General features: G+C 53.8%; 2 protein-coding genes across 3 annotated transcripts in view; one reads left to right on the top strand and one right to left on the bottom strand.

Moving 5' to 3' along the window:
- Vars2 (valyl-tRNA synthetase 2, mitochondrial) overlaps positions 1-6,687 on the top strand; it is an 11,439-nt gene extending 4,752 nt beyond the window's left edge. Inside the window, exons 11-30 of one of the 2 annotated variants that reach the window (XM_029531556.1) lie at positions 400-490; positions 800-927; positions 1,025-1,128; positions 1,371-1,452; positions 2,035-2,111; positions 2,188-2,263; positions 2,469-2,583; positions 2,725-2,795; positions 2,882-3,007; positions 3,105-3,209; positions 3,289-3,357; positions 3,454-3,532; positions 3,620-3,747; positions 3,830-3,982; positions 4,663-4,869; positions 4,961-5,083; positions 5,682-5,793; positions 5,875-6,050; positions 6,142-6,264; positions 6,348-6,687. In XM_029531556.1, the coding sequence (XP_029387416.1) occupies positions 400-490; positions 800-927; positions 1,025-1,128; positions 1,371-1,452; positions 2,035-2,111; positions 2,188-2,263; positions 2,469-2,583; positions 2,725-2,795; positions 2,882-3,007; positions 3,105-3,209; positions 3,289-3,357; positions 3,454-3,532; positions 3,620-3,747; positions 3,830-3,982; positions 4,663-4,869; positions 4,961-5,083; positions 5,682-5,793; positions 5,875-6,050; positions 6,142-6,264; positions 6,348-6,443 (2,241 nt within the window). In that variant the 3' untranslated portion in view covers positions 6,444-6,687. The remainder of the gene's footprint in view (positions 1-399; positions 491-799; positions 928-1,024; positions 1,129-1,370; positions 1,453-2,034; positions 2,112-2,187; positions 2,264-2,468; positions 2,584-2,724; positions 2,796-2,881; positions 3,008-3,104; positions 3,210-3,288; positions 3,358-3,453; positions 3,533-3,619; positions 3,748-3,829; positions 3,983-4,662; positions 4,870-4,960; positions 5,084-5,681; positions 5,794-5,874; positions 6,051-6,141; positions 6,265-6,347) is intronic. The other variant, XM_029531557.1, reaches the window with a different exon arrangement.
- A 5,770-nt stretch (positions 6,688-12,457) lies between these two features.
- On the bottom strand, positions 12,458-13,316 carry Sfta2 (surfactant associated 2). The gene is made up of 3 exons (XM_021217437.1): positions 13,105-13,316; positions 12,799-12,887; positions 12,458-12,657 (listed from the first exon to the last, which is right to left on the bottom strand). Exons 1-3 carry the CDS (start codon positions 13,160-13,162, stop codon positions 12,571-12,573), a joined length of 234 nt encoding a protein of 77 aa, XP_021073096.1. The 5' UTR covers positions 13,163-13,316; the 3' UTR covers positions 12,458-12,570.
- Between the last annotated feature and the right edge of the window lie 2,428 nt (positions 13,317-15,744).

Raw genomic sequence — 15,744 nt, 5'->3', positions numbered from 1 at the left:
CAGCTGCTGCCCTCCTGTGTATCGGCCACACTAACCATGCAGCTGCTGCCCTCCTGTGTATCGGCCACACTAACCATGCAGCTGCTGCCCTCCTGAGTATCATCGGCCACACTAACCATGCAGCTGCTGCCCTCCTGTGTATCGGCCACACTAACCATGCAGCTGCTGCCCTCCTGTGTATCAGCCACACTAATTGGCTAATGCTTCCTGTGGCTGCCTTCACAGTGGCAGCATCGAGGGATTGTCCAGGAACTGCTTCTTGGCTCGCTCAGAAATCTGATGCTGGGTCTTGCTCTAACCCCTGCCTTGTGCTCTCTACCCCCTTGCTCTAGGGTTCTCACAGCCCAAACCCTCTGTCCCATACTCCTGCCTGTTCCTAATGGCTCACCTTCCCTCTAGCATTTACACGGGCGACAGCTCCGTCACCCTTTGACAGGACAGCTTCTCCCCCTCATCACAGACACCACTGTTCAGCCACACGTGGGCACAGGTGTGTGGAAGTCAGGGGTCCAGGGAGGGAGGGAAGGGAACAGGAGGAGAACGTGAGAGCTGGGGATGGGGAGGATGGAGGCAGGAGGGGATGAGGGTGGGATGTGGGGATGATGGAGGCAGGAAGGCATGAGGGGCGGGGATGATGGAGGCAGGAGTGGGATGAGGGGTGAGGATGATGGAGGCAGGGGATGAGGGATGGAATGTGGTGGGGATGATGGAGGCAGGAGGGGATGAGGCATGGGATGTGGTGTTTCATAAAGCCCCAAACCAAGGTTAGTGCCAGTCTCAGAGCAGCTGTTTCCCCCAGGGGCAGTGAAGGTGACTCCTGCTCACAGTCCAGTAGATGCTGAGATTGGGACCCGGCATGGCCTGGCCCCACTGAGTGTCATTGCAGAGGACGGGACCATGACATCCCTCTGTGGAGACTGGCTGCAGGTGGGTGGAGCCTTAGTGTTACCTTGTCTCCTTTAGGAACCCTCTGCCCTGCCTCCCTGTCTAGTCTGAAGCCTCTGATATTGTCACGTTCCCCCAGGGCCTTCACCGATTTGTGGCCCGGGAAAAGATCATGTGCACACTGAGGGAGCAGGGCCTATTTCGGGGCCTACAGGAGCACCCCATGGTCCTGCCCATCTGCAGGTATCCCCATCTTAATCCTTCCTTAGACCATCCCAAGAGGGAGGGACAGGAGGGTGGGCTCGGTACCCTGACCTAGGTAGGTTGTGTTTGAGTTGGGGTCCTGTGACCCACACTGGCCTGGAACTCCTCAGCCTGTCAAGTGTGGGGATCATAACATAAAGGGTGCCACCAGGCTGGGCTTCTGTGAGACTTTGTCTTAGCTGTCCCTAAGCGCATGGGGCCTCTCCCTTGCTTCCTTGCAGCCGTTCTGGGGACGTGGTGGAGTACCTGCTGAAGAGCCAATGGTTTGTCCGCTGCCAAGAAATGGGGGACCGAGCTGCCAAGGCAAGGCCCCACCCATATGGGGAAGGACTGGGCCTTGAGTGGGAGCTTCTGAGAATTGTGATAAAGCTCAGAAAGGAGAACCTCCTGTCACAAGGGCTCTGGTAGGTGGGCGGGGCCTGGAGGGCTGGCCTGTGCTGTGCCTTGTTCTAACCCAGAATCTTCTTGCACAGATGGCTTAGCAGGTGAAGGCACTAGCTGCTAAGCTAAGCCTTGGTTCAGTCCCCCAAACCCGAATGGTAGAGGGAGAGAACTGAGTCCCCAAATTGTCCTGTGACCTCCAAACTTGTATGTGTGTACATCATATGTGTGCACAAATAGTATACACACATGCACAAGTTTTAAAACTTGAAAACTATTTCATTGTGTGTGTGCTATGTGAAGACAAGAGGATGAACTCGGGCTGTCGCCGTGTGAGCCAAGCTCTCTGCTTGCTAGGCTGTCTCACTGGCCACCCCTCTGAGGTTTGTTTGTTTGTTTGGTTTTGAGACAGAGTCTCATTGTGCAGTCCTGGCCGGCCTGGAACTCACAGGGATCCTCCTGCCTCTGACTGGGATTAAGGGCATCCACCACCTTTTTTAACAGGCTGTGGAGTCGGGGGCTCTGGAGCTCTGGCCCTCATTCCACCAGAAGAGCTGGCAACACTGGTTTGCCCACATTGGGTAAGGAGGCCTTCCATGAAGGTGAGAGGGGTACCCCGTGGTCAGGCCAAGGTGTCAGCGATGTCCTCTTTGACAGGGACTGGTGTGTCTCCCGGCAGCTGTGGTGGGGCCATCAGATTCCAGCCTACCGGGTCGTCGGGGAGAATGCAGAGGTCAGTGAGAACCAACTGAGTGTGGGAGAGAGAGCCTCAGTCAAGGTCAGATAGAGACCTGGCAGGGGGCTCTGTGTGGAACCTGGTGTGTGACAGTTCCCATGAGTGTCATTTTCTTTCCTCTAGAGGAGTCTGCTACTCATCACTCAGGAGACAGTGTGAAAACTGAGAGTCTCACGCCCATCCTCCGCTTCTCTCTCCTCAGTGTTTTCAGGATGACAGGGAGGAATGCTGGGTGGTTGGACGGTCAGAGGCTGAGGCCAGAGCGGTAGCAGCAAAACAGACAGGGAGACCAGAGGCAGAGCTGACCCTGGAGAGGGGTGAGAAGCTGGCAGGGTAGATCTTTGAGGGCTGCTAGAATTGGGGCAGACGGCAAACCCCCATGGGTGGGATTGGCAGCAGGGCCTGGAGGCCTCTGGCACTAGAGCTTTAGCCACACACTTCCCCTGTTTTGTCTCCAGACCCTGACGTCTTGGACACTTGGTTCTCTTCGGCTCTTTTCCCCTTTTCTGCCCTGGGTTGGCCCCGAGAGGTGAGGTGGGTTGGAAGGTGGGCACGACACGGGTGGGCAGCGACTGGCGGTGGCAGGCCTGCCCCTTACTGCTCATCTCATCCTAGACACCAGACCTTGCTCACTTCTACCCCCTCACCCTCTTGGAGACGGGTAGTGACCTGCTGATGTTCTGGGTGGGCCGCATGGTCATGCTGGGGACCCAGCTCACTGGGCAGCTCCCCTTCAGCAAGGTAATGTACTCAAACGCCTGTCCCAGAGTCACCCTGACTCACTGAGCACAGAAGCCGCGGGCCTAAGTCCTTCCCGCTGACCCCTCCGTATCTGCAGGTGCTTCTTCACTCCATGGTTCGGGACAGGCAGGGCCGGAAGATGAGCAAGTCCCTGGGGAACGTGCTAGACCCACGGGACATCATTAGCGGGCAGGAGCTACAAGTAAGAACAAAGGCTTTAGCTGGAGATGACAAGGTCTGTGGAGAGCACAGGGAGGGGGTCTGACCCGTCTCTTCTCCAGGTGCTACAGGCCAAGCTGAGAGACGGTAACTTGGACCCCGGAGAGCTCGCCATTGCAGCCGCAGCACAGGTGAGATCCATGGCCCTTGTACAGGCCTCTTGACTTGACTGCCAGCTTCCTCCTCAGCCTCTGGCACTGGCCACACCTGTCTTCCTTTGGCTGCAGAAAAAGGACTTTCCTTACGGGATCCCTGAGTGTGGGACGGATGCCCTGAGATTTGCACTGTGCTCCCATGGAATCCTGGGTAAGCCTTGGTCTGTGGTGTGGCAGAGGGTGTCTGGACAGCTCCACTGGCTGAGGATGAGCTGACGCCTTGTTCTCTCCCCTCAAGGGGGCGACCTGCACCTGTCTGTCTCTGAGGTCCTGAATTACCGCCATTTCTGCAACAAGCTCTGGAATGCCCTGCGCTTTATCCTCCATGCCCTGGGGGATAACTTTGTGCCCCAACCAGCAGAGGAGGTGTGAGGACGGCAGCAAGCCCAGAAGGGTGGCAGGGACAGGGGGTCCAGCCATCCAGGTCCTCATGCCCTCCTGCTGGCAGGTAACTCCCTCCTCTCCCATGGACGCCTGGATTCTAAGCCGCCTGGCCTTTGCGGCCGGGGAATGTGAGAGAGGCTTCCTGAGTCGGGAGCTTTCGCTTGTCACCCACACCCTGTATCATTTCTGGCTCCACAATCTCTGTGATGTCTACCTGGTGAGTGGTAGGGCACAGCCGGGTGGTGTCTCCTGGAACTGAGTGGTGGTGGTGGTGGTCCAGAGCTCTGTGGGTACACCCAGTACTTCCTCATCAGGGAAACCACGTTCCTCCCTCACTGGCTGGGGCTCTGTAGTATATAGCCCAGAGCTGTTGCCAGCCTGTCCTAGTGAGGAAGAAAGCTGGAAGAGTCTAGAAACCTGTCAGGGAATGAGGGCAGTGGGGTTTCCTCAGCTCCAATCGCTGCTGCATTTAAAATGTGAGCAGCTGTACAGTGGAGGGGGGTGGGGGGCAATCGGTCTTGTGGGTTCAGGCGAGGGTCTTTAAGCAGTGTCCGTGACAGTCACTAGCCTGACTTGTCCACCTCTGTTTCCCACTCAGGGTCATTCAAGATAGACAGGGGCGGCTGTGGCACTGATACCCCATGTCTCAGTGTTGTTCCAGGGCAGCGGGCATGGCTCCTTGGTGGACCTGCCTGGGCAGGGTGCTCAAAGGCTCTGGGTTCTGTCTCTAGCACTGCAGACCAAAACTCTGCCCCCTTCCTCTCCCCACTTTCTGGGAATCGCTGGGCCGGTTGACCTGCACATCCGGGGCTAACATGGTGTCAGTGATGTTCAGTAACTTAGCATGTACCCAGGGTGTGGTGTGGCTGTTGTGTTACCTGCCAGCTCCCTCCTTAGGAAGCGGTGAAGCCAGTGTTGTCGACCGTGCCCCGTCCCCCAGGACCCCCTCAGGTCCTGTTCTCCTGTGCAGACGTGGGTCTGCGCCTCCTCGCCCCGCTGATGCCCTTCCTGGCAGAGGAGCTGTGGCAGAGGCTACCCTCGAGGCCAGGCGGCCCCCTTGCCCCCAGCATCTGTGTGGCCCCCTACCCCAGCGCCCACAACCTGGTGAGTCACGGGCAGGGGTCTGGGGAGCAGGGCGGCCTCCCGAGGGCTGAGGTGGTGGGACAACTGTGTTAGCTGTGGCACTTTCACACAGGATTTCAGCTCAGGTGGTCCTGCTTGCCAGGCGAGCATCCACCCGCTGAGCTGCTTCCCCACCCCCACTTTGCTATGTAACCTTGGCTGTCCTGGACCCATCCCACCTACCTCTGCCTCCCAAGTAAGTACTGGGATTAAGGCCTGTGTCACTGTGCCCAGCCCCACTGTTTTTGATACTGTGTCACTGAATCGCTGTTTTCAGCCCCAAGAATTATTGTGAGTTTGAGGCCAGCCGTAGTCCACATATTAAAGTTCCAGGACAGCTCAGGACTACGTAGAGAGGCCCTGTCTCAAAAAGAGAAAAGAGAAAAGTCTAGGGCTGGAGAGGTGGCTCAGCAGTTAAAAGAATTTCTTCTTGGAGAAGACCTGGGTTCGACTGGTGGCTCATAGCTGTCTGTAACCCCAATTCCAGGGGATCTGGCAGGCACACATGTTATATATAAATACATATTTATAGAATATCCATACAAAGTAAAATTGTTGTAGATTTTGGGTTCTGTGTTTTGATAGCGTTTACATTTCTAGCTCAGTTGGGATTGGTTGGTACCTTCAGGATGAGTACAGACATCAGCCACTGGTTGTGTAAACCCCCCCATGCTGCCCTGCTCCTGGAGGTGGAGCAGTGTGCACTCTGCTGAGGAGATGGTGAAGGTGGAGGGAGGGTAGAGCTGGGAGCATCAATGCCCAGTGTCCCTGCTGACTCTGCGTTTCTTCATCAGGAGTTCTGGCGCCAGCCGGAGCTGGAGCACTGCTTCTCCAGAGTCCAGGAGGTTGTACAGGCATTGCGGGCGCTCCGAGCCACCTACCAGCTCACAAAAGCCCGACCCCAAGGTGAGGCTGGTCCTGGGTGGATGGGAGCACAGCAGGAGCTGATGCTCACACTGACTGTTTCACTGCCCCTGTCTCCATTAGTGCTGCTGCAGTGCTTGGACCCAGGAGAACAAGGCCTAGTCCAGCCCTTTCTGGAGCCTCTGGGTGTCCTGAGCCACTGCGGGGCTGTAGGATTCCTGCCCCCAGGGGCAGCAGCTCCCTCAGGGTGGGCCCTGGCCCCACTGAGTGACACCATGAAGATCTACATGGAGCTGCAGGTGAGCAGAGGGGGTTGGAGGAACCTCTGAGGAGGAGGAGGGGTACAGGCTGGTCAGGCCGCAAGTGTCTGACTTCTCCCCTGTTCTGTAGGGCCTGGTGGACCCCCAGAGCCAGCTGCCCCGGCTAGCTGCCCGAAGGCAGAAGTTACAGAAGCAGCTTGATGACCTGTTGAAGCGGACCGTGTCAGAGGGTCTTGCAGAGAGGCAGCAGAGGGTAAGGGCGAGGGCGCCTGAGTTCCTGGCAGGGCGTGCACGGGGAGGCCAGCTCCCCCTTTCTCATCTTTTCTCCTTGTCCAGATTTCCTCCCTCCATCTGGAATTGTCAAAGCTGGACCAGGCAGCCTCCCACCTACAGCAGCTGATGGACGAGGCTCCCAGTGCCAGGGAGCTCTGAGCCCCACCCACCCCGGCCAGCTACCCACAGCCCGGCCAGCAGCCCACAGCCCGACCAGCCGCCCACAGCCCGGCCAGCAGTCCTCCTCAGGCCTGCCTGCTGTTGGTGCCATGGGACCTCAGAGGTGACACGGACCACCTTTCTCATCCTGTAGGAGGGAGCAGACTGGAAAGTCCCACAATTATTATTATTATTATTTTTTGTTTTGTTTTGTTTTTCAAGACAGGGTTTCTCTGTATAGCCCTGGCTGTCCTGGAACTCACTTTGTAGACCAGGCTGGCCTCGAACTCAGAAATCCGCTTGCCTCTGCCTCCCGTGTGCTGGGATTAAAGGCGTGTGCCACCACACCTGGCCCGAAAGTCCCACAATTTGAGGAGGAGATGGAGATAAAAGGATAGACCCCAAGCACCCGCGTGTGATCCTTTATTGCCCCGTGCCTCGCTCGACTGTCTTGCCTCTCCATTGCTCCAGGATGAGGCTGCCTAACAATGCACGCACATTTTAGCTTCATTTTGGACACAAAGAAGGGAAGTAATTTTCCCAACTTATCAAAAGGAGTTTAGCCTAGCTGACCAACAACTCAGGCTGCTGCTCCTTTCTGTTACAGTAGCAAAGTCTCAAACCTGGTAACTTTGACAAGTACTACTGTGTGGACAAGAAGTACAGGGTTGGGGCTCCATGTCTCTCCCCCTTTCAGCCTTTTTTTTTTTCCCTGCCACCCTGACACACTGACCACATCCAAGATCCACTTGAGCTGCTCCCATGTGTCTGCACTCTTCCTGAAGGGAAGGCTCCCTGATTTCCTCCCTCTGGGGTCAGTGGGTGAGACAGCCAGTTTCAAAGCCATCAAATGCAAGGGAGAAAAGGGTGAAAGGGAGACACACTGTGCTGGGGTAGTAAAGGGGCCAGGTTAAGCTTAGAAAGATGCAGTTAAGCAAAGACTTCTGGGAGGGGCAAGAAAGTGTCCCACATAGAAGGAACGCTCAGAGAAAAGCTGACATAGGGGCCATTGTGTGTGTGGGAAAATGCAAGGGGGCCCCAGAGGCGGTGAAGAGCGAGCAGTATGGTGAAGTGTGCTGGTTACTGCCTGCCTGCCTGCCTGCCACACTGGCCTGCAGTAACAAAAACATCTGTAATTACAGAGGTTGAAAGAAACAAGGAGTCTTGTGAAGGGTTGGACTTCCCTCTGAAATGGAAGCTTTTTCCTCATAAGATCCTAACACTTCCTAATTCTGTCTTGTTGGATAGCATCATCACATGGCCATCCTAGCTGCAAAGGGAGGCAGGGAAGGCAGGCAGGCAGGCAGGCAGGCAGGCAGGCAGGCAGGCAGGCAGGCGTTCCTTAGAAGCCAGGTTTCCAGCTAAGATGTACACAGTTCTTAACCAGGCCTATGAAACTTCACAAGCCGGGCCTACTACCCCAGTATCAGCAAGAGCTAACCACCATTCTCTGTCCTGCAGGGTCACCTCTGGTGCCCATTTCCTGTTTGGTCCCCAGAAGAGCAGGCTGGAGACCTTTGGGGAGACAACTGGTTATTCAAGCTCCATACCTGAGACTAGTGTTGGTAAAGCAGGTTGCACACAGTTCATGGGTCTTTTCAGACTCTGCTGGGCCAGGTTCCAGACACATGCTGGACTTACATCCAGCCTAGTGCGTTTGCCACCCACTCTGCCCACTTATCAAGAGAAACTGTCTGTCGCCATGAGACCAAGGCTTTGAGACAGAAAACCATAAGGAGGCCTCAGACTGTACCTGGTGGGGCAGGGTTATCCTAACTGGGAGGAGTAGTCAGCAGCCCAGGCTAGCAGGGTGTTATGGACACTGTAAGCCCAGGCTAGCAGGGTGTTATGGACACTGTAAGCCCAGGCTAGCAGGGTGTTATGGACATTGTAAGGACACTTTTGGCCACTAGGATAGTAACATCTCCCAGCCCCCGAAGCTGCCCTGACCGTAGCAACCAGGCTAGAGGCAGGCCGAAGGGTGGTATCTGAGGTGGGAAAGTAATAGTGACTAGGGTAGTTACACTAACAACTACATCCCCACTCTAACCACTGAAGACTGGACTGGACCCAGAAAGACCATGGTTGCATGTGCACAACCATCAGACTTCAAACTCCTAGCGCTAACCTTACCTTGTTCTCCCGACCCCGCAGGAGTGTGCAGTCCCTGCTGTGCCAAGATGCCCCTACTGCTTCTGGGGGCTGCCCTGAAAGTGCCTTCTTTATTGCCAACCCCTAGCAGAAACAGAAGTGCTTGGTAAACCTGCAACAGCGTATCCAACTTCACCAGCAAGGAGTCGGCCCACCTACCTCTCATTCCACGCCAGGGTCTGCTCAGCTCTGACGAGCTTGTTGGCTTTTACATCTGATACTTCCCACCAGAGGTCCCTTTTTTTTTGAGGGGGGGGGGTGTTCTCTGCCGGTTTATATTGAAGTCAGGTCCTTGTGCCGAAAAATACCAGGTGTTCCTTTCTTAGACCTGGGAGATCTCCGTGAGTAAGGACACAGTCTAGGGGAGCCTCTGCCAATGATGCCCATCAAGATACTGGAGCTCCAGAGCACCCTTGGAGATGGTGTGGGTACCTGTATCTTCTCCTTTCTTATTAGGACCAAGAAGGAAAAGGGGAGCTTATTCAGATTAATGAATTCCCCTGCCTATATAAAATCCACCACTCAAAACCAAAACCGGAGTAGAGGTTCCATTTAAACTTTTCCCCCCTCAAATTTATAATCTGAAAGCAAGCCAGCAGTCGGGGTGAATTATTTACCACAGGTGCCTATGATCTAGAGGATGTAGAAGGCTCTTTTCTCCTCTGCCCATTTGTGTCATGGCAACTGGCAACTAAAAACAAAAGTGGGTGCCCAGGGTGCAATGGGGCAGAAATGAAACCACACAGCAGAGAGAGAGAGAGAGAGAGAGAGAGAGAGAGAGAGAGAGAGAGAGAGAGAGAGAGAGAGCAATCGGCATGGAGATGCTGAGTGGAAAGAGCTGTGAAGACCCAGTGGACCACTCAACTCCAGCCCCTCCCTCTGCAAGCAGGGAGCCTAACAGCTACTGGCAGCAGCTTGTCCAGCACCGGACCCTGGGCTCCTGCAAACTCAGGCTGCAGATGGAACCTTGTACAGGTCTAGACAAGCCTTCAACTCTGGAGCCCCACCCTAGCCCCACCCACAGTCCCATACGCTTTTTTATGTGTCCTCTGTTTTTAGCCCCACTCCCCCATAAGCCTTCAGATCCTCCAAGCTCTTTGTCTCAGCCAAGCCAGGGGAGAGCTCTGCACACACAAGAGGGTAGGGGTAGGGGTGCCTGGAGTCTGGAGATCCTGAGTTAGAGGAAGGGCTATGGGAGGAGAGGTCATTTGTCCACTGACCCTGCTTGCCTCTAGTGGCCTCCAATAGATTTGTCAGGCTCCTTCCACCTCCAACTCAAAGCAAGCTTGGCAGCACTTCCTTCCATATCAGAAAACTTCGAGATTACTTTGGATTTTCCTAAGCTACAGTAGCTTAGGAACCAGCAATGAGGGGCTGAAGAGATGGCTCAGCTCTTCAGAGACCCCAAGTTCCAGTCCCAGCACGCAGGTCAGGTGGCTCACAATTGCCAGTAACTAGTGCTGATGCCTCTGGCTTCAGGTGAATGGAAGCACACATGCGCACATAAAGTCAAGCAACTCTTCCGTGCCCACACACGGCCCACCTTCAGTCGCCTACCCTCAGCAGTTCACAGCTCCAGGGCTGAGAACCCGGCAAAGGAAGCTAAGGACCTGCCCCAAGGCCCTTTCTTGGGTGTAGTGAGTGAGGAGTCTGCTTCTCCGACCCTTGCTCCCCAGTGCCTTGGGGTCTGGTTTGTTCTCTCTGCTTGGGAGTGGTGGCTTAACGCTCCACTCTAGTTCTCAAGAGAGAAACCTCGGTCTGGCCACAAGAGCTCCTTACTCCTAGCGGGAGTGGAACTGACTGGGACTCCCATCAGCTAAACTTGGTCAGGGTGTCCCCTTGCTCGGAAGGGGCTGTTGGAGAGCCAAAAGACAGCTATTTCTGAGTCCTTCCACCAATTTTTCAGTTAAGTATATTACCTTGGATAGAAGTTTTCTCAAATCCTGGACAAGATGCCCCATAAAATATAATAGGGTATTGCTGGTCACCCAGCGGCTGCTGAGTGTGTTCCCTGGAGAACGGAACATCCGGGAGAGAAGACCAAGCTGTAGAACCATAAAAGGAACCGCCCCAAGGAAGAGGTCCGCTAAGAGGAAGCTGGCTTGGGTATTACATAGGGTCCCTGGGTCTTCCTTGTTCACCTATTGGCCTGTTTAGAAGACCCGCCCTTACGCCTTCCTGCTATTTCTAGAAATGTCTTCTGTGAACAAGGCACAACTATCCCAGGCAGATGGCTTTTTATTTTCCTTGTCTACGATGTCTCTCTAACTCTCTCTCACAGAGCTATGCTGAACGCCAAGGCATTCACTCCACTGTACTACTCTAGGAAATTAACCTGGAAACTGCACCCTGATAACCCCCATAAAGCCCTTCAAGCTGGGCTGAAGAAAAAACCCTGTCCACTCCTCAAGCCTCGGCCTCCAGCACATTTGTGGTCTGCACACCCGACCCATTGGGCCCCTCCCTACTGGTACAGTCCAAGGACAAGTAATAGAGTGCTGGGGTCCGCTGAGAACCTGTGGTTACTTACATCTCCCTGATGCTCCGTGCTCCAGGTCGGTTAGAAAGAAGAGAAGCAAGGCAAACTTGTCCTGCTTCCCTCTTTTCTATGCTTTTACATCTTCAGAGACACTCCCTGCTGGAGTGTCATGAGCTTCCGAGGGATTCGGCTCTTATAAGGGGGTGATGATATCTGGGTGGGGACTGGGAAGGACAAGAACACTCATCTCCACGTTCCCAGAGGGGTCCCTCAGGTCTAGGCTACAAGATTTACTCAGAGAGAAGCCAAGATAATTTGCTTCTTGACACTGGGTCTCACTATGTAGCCCTGGTTATCCTGGAACTCAGTCTCTAGACCAGGCTAGACTAGAACTCAGAGATCTGCCTGCCTCTGCTGCTGGGACGCTGGAATTAAAGGTATGTATGTGCCCCTAGGCCAAGCTTGGGAGTCAGGTAAAAATAGGAAGAGGACTCTGAATTCCCAAGAGGATTTCAACTGGTAAGACTAGGTCCTTTCTGTGCATCAGTCTGTCCCAAATGTGCCCACCTGTCATGTGTCCCAAATGACAGACCCCGTGGTACATCTCTCTGGAGTTTAACCACACCATTCTCAGAAGAGTCAGAGGATGCAGGCATTGATGCAGGCATTGCCACCATCCCTGTCTTGTGGGTGAATAGAAGCTTGCAGAGGACCAACCCTTTGTCTAGGACACCTGCGATCGATCACAGGTGCATCACACCCGTGTCCACATGGACAGATGCCATACACTCCTCTAACAGCTGCCTTCCTACAGCACAGGGGGACCTATTGGCCATTTCTCAGCCGACCCCTCACTTCCCTCTGAGATCTCTCTACCTGGCTTTCCACCCTGATCAGCCACGCAGGCCACACAGGACCCTGGGGTTGTAATTAAAATCCTACTTAAACCAAGACCCTGTATGGTACCTGGTTTCTTGGCTGCTGTTGGACCTCAGGAGAATGACCTTCTTTAAGCCTTCTAAGAGAAGAGGATGAGGTCTGTTATGGAGCATTCAGGATTGCTACAGGCAGCATGTGGAAAAGCTAGGAGTGTAGAGACCTACAGCAGCATGGGTGTTCAAAAGAGCTCAGCTGGATAGGCGGGTGTGCCCTTACAGATGTGTGTGTGTGTGTGTGTGTGTGTGCATGTGTGCACATGCATGCCTGTCTTTTTGTCTGTCAATCTGTCGGGAGTTACTTCACTTATATTCCAGGCCTCTGTGGTGTAGAAGGAGAGTCAGTTGTCACCCCTGCTCAGTGATCAGGAGAATCAGTCTGAGACCCTGTCATGCAGCTCCCTTTTCATCTGCCCTGTGCTCATGGACCCACTGGACACACTGAACGAATCACTGAATCCCACGTTTATTAGCTTGCAGCAGGGCAGGAGCCTGCTCGGTCAAGGGATGCTCACTTCCCCAAAGCTGACTGCCCCAGGCCCACACAGGCTTTCAGCTGCTTTCAAGCTCTGCAAGTAAGGTAGTGCGGTGGTCCTTTATGATGAAGGGTGACATTGGTCCCTGCTGGGAGGTGGAGGAAAAGGCAGATCTGGGGAACAAAAACATGACCCAAGGATGAGGTCTGAGATGGTACCCCACGCCCTGCTCCACTCAGCCAGCCCCCAGCAGACACCTGCAGGCACCCAGAGAAGCATGCAGCACCACCCCCACTCTGCTACCTAAAAACTACCTTTTGGAGCACGTCCAGAGCGCTGGAGTCCTGGGAGGTCTTGGCCTGAAAAGACTCGGTCAGCTTTACCTGCAAAGTCACCTTTGGCCCTGGGAAACCAAAAACGTGGCTCAGGACCCTAAAGTCAGGGCCATGTCACCCCTCCCTCAGGGGCAGGGGGCACACATGTCCCATATCCCTTCCAGACTCCCTTTCCTCCACTGCTGTCTCTTCAACTCCCAGAACAGGGACTCGGAACTAAGGAATCGCCTCTCTTTCTCTCCCCTGTTCATGCCAGGGATCTAGCTGTCCACCCTCCAGCCTCACCTGCGTGTGAGCTGCTGAGGAGGACCAGGAGGAGGAAAAGGCGCATAAAAGACTCCATGGTGGCTACCTCACGTCTCCAGTGCCAGAAGAGATGTGGAAATGGGCTCTCTTTACCCTGGGTCCTTAGCACCAGTGTTGGGGGCACCAAGAGAACATGGCAACTGGATTTTCCAGTTTCCTTAGAGCAGTTCCTATGACCCTGGAGAGGGCCACTCACTAAATCCTGGGCGATTTGGAGGGTACACCCCACCCCCAGTGTGCTTCAGACCTCCAGGAGAAGGTGCTTGAAAAAGAGGCAGGAATAAAGTGGGGGCCTCCTGCAGGTATCTGGGCCCCACCTAAGCCTGGGTCCTTTAGAGATTCTTGAGGGATTAATGATTAACTGGTCTGGAATGTGGGCCCCAAGGGAGGGATGGATGAGGCCCAGCTCCTTCTGCAGCCAAGGGATGTCTTAATGTCCCCCAGCCTCAGTGGCTTTCCAGGCAGTGAGGAGCTTCCATCTTTGAAATTTTATTTTTATTTTATGTGGGCGAGTGTTGTGCCTGTATGTATGTATGTATGAGCACCACATGTGTGCAGTGTTCACAGAGGCCAGAAGCAAGCATCAGATCCCCTGAACCAGATCTGCAGATGGTTATGAACCCGTGCTGAGAATTGAACCCGCATCCTTTGGAAGATCAGCAAGAGCTCTTAACCACCTGAGCCATCTCTCCAGCCCTGATACCAGACCTTTTACATGAGTGTTAGAGATGAACTTGGGCCCTCATGCTTGTATGGCAAACACTCTGAGCTCAATAACAATTCTTATTGTTTTGTTTTAAGACAGGGTTTCTCTGTGTAGCCTTTGCTGTCCTGGAACTCGCTCTGTAGATCAAGCTGGCCCAGAACTCACAAAAATCCTCCTGCCTCTGCCTCTGGAATGCTGGGATTAAAGTTGCAAGCCAGCACCACCTGGCTTCGACCAATTTCTAAACAGTACCTATGTGTGGTAGGTGCTGACCATCACTGCTGTCTGGTGATATGGGCATACTCTTCACAGACATAGCTGAGCCATGGGGGAAGAGGGAGTGTGAGCCTCTACCTCATATGAGTACGTTACATGTGAAGCACACACATGTGAAGCACACACGTGAAGCGCATACATGTGAAGCACATACATGTGAAGTATACACATGTGAAGCAATACATGTAAAGTACACACACATGAAACACATACATGTGTGAAGTACATACATGCAAAGCACACACATGAAGCACATACATGTGGAGCACACACATGAAGCACACACATGGAAACACATGCATGTGAAGTACTAATAGTGCTGAGCAAGCACACATGTGAAACACACACACATGAAGCACATACATGTGAAGCAATACATGTGAAGTATACACACGTGGTCTACTGTTAATCCCTGTTGCTCTTGCTCTGCTCTGGATTGTCACAGGAGGCAGTACCCCATGGTGAGAACCAAGAGCTGGGCGGCTGTCCCCCAGGCCCCATGATCAACCCATCCTACCCATTTTTTTTTATCTCACAGACTTGCCAGTTCTGAGGGAGATGAGTTTGGGGTGCAGCTGTAACCCCTGACATTGCCACCATTAGGCTGCCAGCCAGCAATGCTCATGAGGTATGGAGCTGAAATGGTTGAGAGCGTCTTCCTCTTTGTCCCCAAATGGCTCCTTCCCAGGCTCCTGTGTCTCAGTCACCCTCCCTCAGTGGGACCACTCTCAACAGAGGGCTTCTTGGGGTCCGAGGTTTTCCTGACCCCAAGAAGCGAAGCGAGCTGTCAGTAACCGAGTAGGACTGACACTACCTCTAGTCCCCTACTGCAGGAAGGGACCTGGTGTCTCTGATCATCTTTTTCTCACATACAGAGGGAAGGCTCAGGGCATACTCATATCTTAGTGCTACCAGATCCCTCAAGTGGCTCTTGTGACCCAGTTTGACATAGACATCCCAAAAGGGAAGAGAAAAACCAGAGAAGTGGGGCTGTCTAGCGCTATGAGGATGGTCTGGAGAGGTGGCTCAGTGGTTAAGAGCACTGACTGCTCTTCCAGAGGTCCCAAGTTCAATTCCCAGCGACCACGGTGGCTCACAACCATCTACAATGGGATCTGATGCCCTCTTCTGGTGTATCTGAAGACACTGACAGTGTACTCGTAAAAATAAATAAACCTTTAAAAGAAAGAAAGAAAAGAAATCATTACAGCTATGAGGAGTGAAGCTCACACAGGTGCAGTCAGATGTTGGCCACAGGATCTCTGTCTTGTGGGGACAGTTCTCTTTATCTGTGCCCTAGACCATTCTGGGTGGGCAAAAGAAGACTTGGAAAAAATCCCCACAATCTTTGAGAGCCAGGTCTCCTTTCTCTCACCTGCAAGGGCAGAAATGCCAGTGGCAGTGGATGCTGTGGATGCTGTGGTGGTAGCAGTAGCCATGACAGTTGCCACGGCGGTGATGGCCGTGCCAGTGGGGAGATGCTGACCCAACAGACATTTTTCAAGTTATCTCAGTAGCAGCTGCAGCCACGCCTGGCATCACAGGTGACGACAGGTCCAATTCCACCCCCCCTCGACCTGTCTAAGGTCTCTCTCTCTCTCTCTCTCTCTCTCTCTCTCTCTCTCTCTCTCTCTCTC

This window comes from Mus pahari, chromosome 18, assembly GCF_900095145.1.
Source record: "Mus pahari chromosome 18, PAHARI_EIJ_v1.1, whole genome shotgun sequence".
Classification (NCBI taxonomy): domain Eukaryota; kingdom Metazoa; phylum Chordata; class Mammalia; order Rodentia; family Muridae; genus Mus; species Mus pahari.
This window is presented reverse-complemented; position numbering and strand designations above follow the sequence as displayed.

Coding starts and splice junctions, on each gene's coding strand:
- Sfta2 (XM_021217437.1), bottom strand. CDS start 13,162: ATGGAGTCTTTTATGCGCCTTTTCCTCCTCCTGGTCCTCCTCAGCAGC. Junction 12,888..13,104: donor CCTCAGCAGCTCACACGCAG/GTGAGGCTGGAG, acceptor TTGGTTTCCCAG/GGCCAAAGGTGACTTTGCAG. Junction 12,658..12,798: donor CTCTGGACGTGCTCCAAAAG/GTAGTTTTTAGG, acceptor TTTGTTCCCCAG/ATCTGCCTTTTCCTCCACCT.